At 40.9% G+C, this 8,701-nt stretch overlaps 1 protein-coding gene across 1 annotated transcript; it reads right to left on the reverse strand.

Annotated features, from left to right (window-relative positions):
- Positions 1-15: 15 nt before the first annotated feature.
- On the reverse strand, positions 16-8,387 carry LOC126388289 (P2Y purinoceptor 3). Its single transcript, XM_050041327.1, has 3 exons — positions 8,270-8,387; positions 5,302-5,966; positions 16-3,390 (listed from the first exon to the last, which is right to left on the reverse strand). The coding sequence occupies exons 2-3, from the start codon at positions 5,751-5,753 to the stop codon at positions 2,481-2,483; spliced, it is 1,362 nt and encodes a 453-aa protein (XP_049897284.1). The 5' UTR covers positions 5,754-5,966; positions 8,270-8,387; the 3' UTR covers positions 16-2,480.
- Between the last annotated feature and the right edge of the window lie 314 nt (positions 8,388-8,701).

Below are 8,701 nucleotides of genomic sequence, written 5' to 3' on the forward strand. Positions count from 1 at the left end.
TTTAACCATAGTTGTCTTTGTTTTTGTTGACGGGCAGTGGCGGCTGGTTTTGAGCCATGACTCCTTCTATTCTGGCTCCCAATAACACAACAAGACAAACACATGTTAACACTCCTATGGAGCCTACAGCCCTGTGGGGGAGAGGCAGCTTTATATTCCAGATAATGAAATGATGTCATCGTGACGTGGACCCTAAAAGGATCTATTTTACCATTTTATACTAACAGGAAATGATGCAATGTGTGCGACGACAGACTACGACTTTAACGCCGTGTTTCTATTTAGCTGTGTACGTATGTGAGTCAACCAAAGGTCCATTCATCCCTCTGAAAACCTTTGTGATCTCTGATGTGTTTGCAAAACTCCTCCTTCCGTTTTTTCAGAGTACCATCTGTAATTTGTCTCAAGTGCGTTAAAACAAAATTGAGCTTTTGCGGCACATTTTGGACAGACCGTACACACTGAGCCAGATTAGTGAATGTAATGCAGCTCTATTTATTTTTATTTTTTAATATTTATTGTGTTTTTCTATGTGAAAAGTTTTACTGTGTTTAGCTAGCTAACATTGATATCATGCTAGCTGTGTAACATAGAGAGTTTATTTATAGTGACGTCTTTTAACAAAATATTTCATAAAACTAGTGACAAACCTGAAAGTTATTCTTCACAATATATTATTAATCCTGTTTTTGTCTCTGTACTGTTCCATGTGCCTTTTCTACAAGACTGGACACTCAAAATCCACTTTTTACTTTGCCGTTTTTATCCATCTGTAAAGAGATGCATTTTGTGCATACTTACACTCATTGCAATATATGGAAATACAGACACAGCTGCTAAATGTCTTCAAGATTGTTGTCAAGAATCATGGAAAAACGTCTTAGTATAGCATGTCTTTATTTTTTTGAATGCATTGTGAGACATCAGTGTCCACGGACGGGACACTCATCGACTGTAATTTTTTTTGCATAGTGTCCAAAGTATACTTAATTTATCCATGTTTTATATGTATTATGTGCTTAGAACCTGCTTTGAATGAGTGCAGTATGGATCTGGGACATGGTGTACGTCTAACGGCCAAAACCACAAGAATATCCACATATTTAAAAAATTTCAAATAAAACTATGGTCCATACCGAGAGCAGATGAAAGTGATCATAACTAATTTAAGGAAATTAATTCAATCAAGGGCACAATTTAGTATTCTGAATTAAATCAAGAAAACAAAAACCTTTGAGTTATTTAGTGATTTGACGACATGATTTGTAATGTGAGGGCAGTTAATTAAATAAAGTTTGTCCCCTCTATCAGGCTCAAATGTCACTTTTAAATATCTGGAGATGCCTGGGTTTGATAAATAGTTTAAGGATTGCAAAAAAAAAGTTCGACATGTAAGTCATCAGATGTAAGTGGGTCGATGAGGAGGCTGTAATCTTCCTCACATTAACACGTGAAACTAACAGAAATGTCATATTTCCATCAGGTTTTCTTCCGCATGAATTTCCATTGTGTGAGCTCCCCTTCTTCTTCTGCAGTGGTTTAATGGCACAGACTGGAGAATTGCTCCACCAGCTGTTTATCTCCATCAGCCAATGAGTGGATGGAAACCAGCAGTGTGTCTCAGATCACATACTTCTGTAATAAACACTTAATATTCTGAGTGCACCAGTGCACTCAGTGTGTTCACACTGCATAGTACAGGAAAATACAGTGTATTACTGACGCACTCAAAACGGTCCAAAAGTTGAGTGTGGAATGACGGACACTTCTCACCCTCAACAGTCGCCAACTATGTGACGTAGTTGAAGCTATACATGTTTTAGATGTTTTTCGTGTTTAAGCACCAAAACTGTTGTCGAAAAGAAGCCGTCAGTAATATTTGTTGGGTCTGTAATGGTTTGGTACCACCAACAATAATGCAAGTGCTAATGTTAGCATTCACCAGAGCTAACTTGCTCCTAGCTATGGCGGTGCATTTTAATCAGCACTGACGATGTGGCGTGAGTTTGGTTTAGGTGTGGGCAGAGATAGCGGTCAAATGTTGGTGGTAATGCTCCACTGTTTAAAAAGAAGACGACAAAGCAGGAGAGGCGGTAAAATTTTTATCTTTTTTTTAAAAAAAAAAAGAAGCCATCATCATTTCGTTAGAGCAAAATGGCAGTGGGTGATTTCAGACAACACCGCCATGTTGAAATTAGTGTATATAGTGCATTACACTGAAGTGTACTAACAAAAGTATGTGATTTGAGACACACTCCAGGATTCACTTCCATTTTCTTTTGCTGATTACCTGAAAATTTGTTTAAAATTTGCTCTAAATTTAGATGGAAACTTGAGAAGTATTCAAACCCAGGTATTGCATTTTCGAACACTAGTATCAGAAAATTCTAAACAATACCGAGCGCTACTGAATAGTTCTCTGCTTAACTGCTACACACACTGTTTGAAGTCTTTTATAGAGAAACCAGCACTGACACTGTCTAGAAGATGACCCGTGAAGACTTGGACTCGTTTTCCATGTGGACCACCCTTTCGATCTTCTCAGCCGCCTCCTGGTCTTCCTCTCCAACGCCCTCTTTTTTCAGAATCTTCAGCGGCCACCAGAGGGAGCCGCTCCGGTGGTCTCGGCGGACGGTGTGTTCTGCCGGCCAGCAGCATGGAGCACCCTTGTCCCCTGTCAGGAAGTAGAGGAGGGCATTGAGCCAGGCGTTGCAGGAGGCCAGCGGCCGGGTGACCTTGTAGCAGATGGACACGGTCTTCATGACTTCGCAGCCACCGAGCTGTCCCCGCCGCATGAGCAGGAACAAAGTCCGCGTCACGTGAAAGGGCAAGAAGCAGAGCGCAAACAGCAATGTAATGGTTACAATTGTTTTAATGGATTTCCGTCGCCGCCGGATGTAGTGTGAGTACTGCGATCCAGAGATGGAGACCGAGGTTCTCTCCCGCTCTCTAACTCCTTCTGACGCCCCGTCTCCTACTGGACCATCCTCCCCACCCTCTATCGAACTGGGAGGAGAGCGCAGGGTCTGAAATATCGTCCTGACCACCTGAGAGTAGCACCAGGCGATGATGACGAAGGGCACAAAGAAGCCCAGCAGATGAAGAACGATGCCGTACGGGACATAGTCAGCAAACTCCTTATCGATGGCATCATCCCAGCAGTTCAAGTATCCCCCCTCGTCCTGAGGTCCAGTGCTGTTCCCGCCTTCCCTCTCCCCTTCAGGTCCCACAACGCCGCCGACTCCTCGTGTGAGGTATCCTGTCTGGGCGAACCTAAAGATGGGGCAGGTGAGGATGAAGACCACCACCCACACCAATGCACAGGTGCCCTTCACCACCCGCTTGCTCTCAAGGGTGATGGTCCTCATTGGATGGCAGATCCCCAGGTACCTGTGGACGGACAGCCACAGGTGAGTCTGAATCCGTAGTTTTAATCTCATTCTAGGTACAATTTTAAAAAGTCTTAACACCTGAGGACATAAACAGACTCAGCTGAGGGTTTTTTAAATTATTTTGAACTCAGAAAAGTCTAACACATGGACGAGTACAAACCACAAAAACATCAACATGATTGAGTTTGTAGAAAGGTCTGTAACTTCAACCCGTCTCTCTCGTCTCAGAGGTCAAACCCATAAGCTAACTTGGCCCTTTTCCAAACATTTACCGGCTCAAAGGTCAGGAGAATCCGCTAGCTTGCTACATTAGCCTCGGTAGCATGTTGCTTTCCCATAAGCAAGTAAAAGTTCAAATGCCAAACGTGAGGAGCCGTCAAAAATTGACGATACAAGGAAAAGATATGAGTAGCCATTCTCAGAGACACTGTGGTGACCTCAGAAGTTCTGGGGTCAGAAGGTCCTCATCTAGTGGTAGGTACATTAGTTACAGGCCATTTGGGGTTCAACCTTATTGTTTTTTCACTTGCCCGGGTCAAATGTCTACTTGCCTTAAGTACATTTTTATTTGCCCCCACAAAACAATATTTCATTTATTGGTGGTTATCAAACAACAACAAAGACATTCATGTTTAATCTTTAAGTAAATGAATCTGAAAAAAGACACAGTAGGCCTTTTCACTGAGGTCGGAGGGCAAATGTAACCTTACTGTCTAGGTGACAGGAAGTAAACAGACACCAAGTTTGGAAAACTGATAAACGTCACACTGCAGGAAGACGACATTTTTCACAGAACTAGCTTTGTACATATTGTATTTACCGTTAATGTTTGTGTGTAGTGTTATTGATAAACTTCATAATCATATCAGTCCTTAAATAGCGAGGTTGACCAGTCAGCTAGCCTAGCTAGTTACTAAGATGAGGGAAAGCACCGAGTTTATGAAGATGACCGTTAGCTCTACAGAGCTTTACTGTTCGCTGTTACAAGACGGTGTTTGTCAGTAAATTTTTTTGCAGCTCTTCAAAGTTCCGAGTGTAGAAAACAGCCATAGCAACCTAACGTTAACTCTTAAATTAAGGCTAACGTTAGTGCTACACTGAGTGACTAACGTTAGTTAGTAACATTTTAAGACAACGAGGTGATTATGAAACTGATCAAAACTACTAAAACAAACCTTAAAATATTTCACAGTTAGCCTTGTCCATATTCTCAACAGTATTTAACGTTTGTTTTGTATATATAATGGTTTTGATCAGTTTAATAATCACCTCGATGTCTTGAAAGGTAACTAGCTACTGTTAGTCACTCAGCGTAGCACTCACATTAGCCTTATTAACGTTAGGTTGCTGTGGTCCTTTTTTACACTCTGTGCTTTGAAGAGCTGCAAAAAATATTAAAGTGACTGATGAACACCATCTTGTAACAGCGAGCAGTAAAGCTCTGTGGAGCTGACCGTCCTCTTCATAAACTTAGCGGTGCGTTTCCTCATTTAAGTAGCTAGCTAGGCTAGCTGACTGGCTAACCTCACTATTAAAACGATCATAAATGCTTCATACAAAAACTGTTGGTAAATACTATTTACAATCAAAGCTAAGTGTGAAAAGTTAAGTTAGTAACTTCAGGATGAAAAAGCAGTTTTATCATTAAGGTCGTTGCTAACGTTACTGTAGAGCTGACAGGAAGTTAACAGGTGAAGTTCGTAAGTTGGGTATATGTCACACTACACTGTGCGAGAATTGTTAGGTTTTGGTGATGTCCAAGCACCTGAACTCTCTGCTTTGTGCAAACGAGGTGACATTTTAGCCAAATGGAACGTTCAGAAAACCCCTACTTAGAAGTGAAAGCAGTGATGTCATCAGAAGAACCAGCTAACAGCATCTGTGGTAACTGGTTTCTGGGGCGTCTTACCTGTGCACAGAGATGCAGGTGAGGAAGAAGATGGAGCAATAGAGGTTGAAGTAAAAGAGGAAGCGAACGAGGCGGCACATGAAGTCCCCGAACACCCAGCGGTCCCTCAGCACGTAGCTCGCCACCAGGAAGGGCAGCGACAGGCCATACATCAGATCAGTGGTGGCTAGGTTCACCATGTAGATCAGCGAGGTGTTCCAGCGTCGCCCACCGCCACTGCTACCACCGCCTCCGCAGCAGCCGCTGTGATGGCGGCAAGAGCGCAGCAGCACCACTGAGTTGAGGGTGAGGCTGAAGAGGAAGGTCAGGGAGTAGCAGACGGGCAGGAAGACGTACTTGTAGGATTCATCAATGCTGCAGGATGACTGAGGGAGGGATGAGGTGCCGGAAGTGTTGCTCGCCGCCACCAAACCGATGTCTGGAGTGACGTTGGAGACTTGGCTCAGTCCCATGATGAACCCCTGAAGGTTATTTTTGGCAGAGCTGGATCAGTTCAGGTTCCTCTGGCGTCATCTCAGCTCCTTCACCGGTTTCAAGTCTTCTCACTCCCTGAGGTTTCCTTCATTTGTCCTTCCTCTGATCGATTGATCCGTCTCTTGATCCGTCTAACCTCTGTCTGCGTACGGCAGGGTCTGACCCATGTCTCCGGTATGTGGAAGGAGTTTCTGTGACAAAGAGGGGAAAGAAAACACACAGTCATTAGTTTGGAAAAGCTCGTTCACAATGTACCGCCGGCGTTTTGCTGATGTAGACTATGTTTCACTCAATTAGCCCCTCAATCATTAACGAGGCGTTCCGGAAACCTTTTTATTCATGTCGCCTCTCTGTGCGGCAGGTCGGTGGTCTCCTTCGGCTGTTGAAGCGTTTGGTTCAGGGTTTAAATTCAAGCCCATGTTTTGGAAGGACAGGGTCAAATATATTCATGGCTTTAACAAGTGGCCTGAACAGAACCGTGACTCCGACACAGTGTCAGTGAACGTATCATACATACTATTAATGTCACAAACTTATATTAATGAGTTGTTTTTTTGTTTTTTTTTTAAATATGCATATATTTGGCATTGTATTTAGAAAAATGAAAAATATTTTACACACAGGTTTTAGACTGCTGGTTGGCTGAAACAAGGGAACTACAGGAACTTTTTTTTTGTTTTTTGTTTTTTTGTTTAATTAATCAAATTAATCAACAACTACAAAGCAAACGCCCAAATTATGTATTTTTTAAAGGTTGTGTGCACCCTTAAAAACTTTAGATTATTATTTGGATAGCAGGAAATGCAAGTCAATTTAACGATCAATGGACAGAATTTTATTTGCTTAAATTAAATTATTTGCAGGTAACTTCACTGGGAAAATAATTTGAGCGCACCCTAGAATTTGACAGGTTAAAAAAAATTATATAATAGTGAAAAATTAAATTTAACTATTAGTCTTGTTATGTTGACTTTATATCTAATTGTTAAGTTTACTTCAAATTAAGTTGCAATTTTTTTTAAGTTGTTGCGATGTAAAACTGACAAATGAAATTAATTTGTTCTTTCTTAGCGTTAGCAACTAAACTTACATGTGATGAATTTAGGGTTCAGTCCTCTGGGTCCACTATAAAAAATGAAGGTAACAGTTTGCATGTATCAACTCTAGCGTTATTGAGTGAGTCTTTTATAATCTGACAAACTCAATTAGTTCAGTACCTCCAACATGATTCATTTTGACCTTGAAATTATATTCCAACTAATTTAATTCCATCCTACTCAAAATGTCAAAAACTTTTTTTTTTTTGCTTTTGACCAACTTCTTGAAATAAGTTGTCAACGGACTAAAACAGGTTCATGTAACAAGCATATTTTTTTTATGCTTACAAACTTCTTTATTTTTAAGCGTTATTCACTGACTCCATGAATTGTTTCTTTAGAGTTCTGTTTTATTAACATGTTTAAGAATTTAAAAATAGAAAAATGCCCATGCACAGCTGAAGTCAAGGTGCTGGTACTGTGGCAAAAGTGCAAACGTGTAAAGAAAAAAACACATATATTGTGGCTACGTACCGCACACAAGACAGGACTCCTCTTTCTTAGTCCTGTCTTGTGTGCGGTACGTAGCCACAATATATGTGGTTTTTTTCTTTACATGTTTAAGAATTTATAAATGTTACTGACCAGTTTGCAGCCAGCAGAATACAGATATTTACCAGTGTTGTTTTGTTTATTAAAGTTTAAAACATAACATGCAAAGTTTGATGAAATGTTTCATTTGCTCGTACATTGGCTGAAGCTTGATTTGAAATAAAACTGGAGCCATGTTGAAATCTTAATACAGAGAGAAAGACTAAGCTTGAATACCGTAAAACTTCAATTAGTAGCCCAGGCTATTATTTGCTTAAATCACTGAAATCAACAGGCCCATATTTGGGACAGGCCTCTAATTCCTGTAATTCCAGCGACTGAGGATTACAGGACCCGAGGCAATTGGTTTGATTGATTCTGCTGAGTAAACACAACTGTTCCGTTAAGTCAGACCAACTAAATTTACTCTAAAAGAACAAGACATTTTTAAGTTGCAACAACTTCACAAAAAGATGTAAGTATAACTAAATTAAAAAAAAAACCCACACAGCAATTAAAGTAAACATAAGACTTACATTTAGTTTTTCAAGACAATCAGTTCACTAGATTTTTTTAACTAAGATCATTTTGTCAGATTTTAAATGGAGTTGATTCTAATAAACAGCCAGAAACACAACGACTCCATTATTATAATAACTGTTGATTTTCTGTTGATTGAGTTTATCTCAGCTCTTCTACTTTCACACGTTAAAAAACAGACATAAACGCATCACTGCTGGATTTGTGCCTCATTGGTTGCTTACGCCTGAACGCAACATGAAAATCAGTCCACTTAAACCAGTTTGAAGCATTTAAACTGTAAAGACTCGATCTGGATTCATCAGTGTGAAGTGGATCAGACGTACCTCCAGCTGTCCTCCTCGTCCTGAGCGTCCCCTCCGTCTCGTCCTGTCCCGTGTCTTTGGTGGAGTTGTGGCTGAGAAGTGTCTGTTTCGGGGCCGAAGGGTCTCTCGGGGTTTCTCGCCTGACCTTCAGCTTCTCTGTAAATAATTGATCAGCGTTCATTCAGTCAGAACTGCAGGAATGAAACCCAATACAGGACTGCAGAGGAGGAGGAGGAGGAGGAGGAGGAGGAGGAGGAGGAGGAGGCGCTGCGAGCTGCTGGCTTTTAATAGGACACACTGGCTCTTTATAGCAACTGAGGATAAAGTAATTAAAAATACAAAGATCATTTATATTTAAATCTCACAGCTGCTCAATGTTTCTCAAATTAACGCGATTTAATTAAAATGTGTGTGCGTTAGTTTTGCTGCAGCGTGTACGTCCCGATCATTAAC

Source organism: Epinephelus moara, chromosome 3 (genome assembly GCF_006386435.1).
Source record: "Epinephelus moara isolate mb chromosome 3, YSFRI_EMoa_1.0, whole genome shotgun sequence".
NCBI classification, from domain to species: Eukaryota; Metazoa; Chordata; class Actinopteri; order Perciformes; family Serranidae; genus Epinephelus; species Epinephelus moara.

What these genes read in the sequence shown, in the direction of transcription:
- LOC126388289 (XM_050041327.1), bottom strand. Translation starts at nt 5,753, where the DNA reads ATGGGACTGAGCCAAGTCTCCAACGTCACTCCAGACATCGGTTTGGTG. An exon ending in ACCTGCATCTCTGTGCACAG is followed by an intron (nt 3,391 to 5,301) that starts GTAAGACGCCCC and finishes GTCCGTCCACAG; the next exon opens with GTACCTGGGGATCTGCCATC.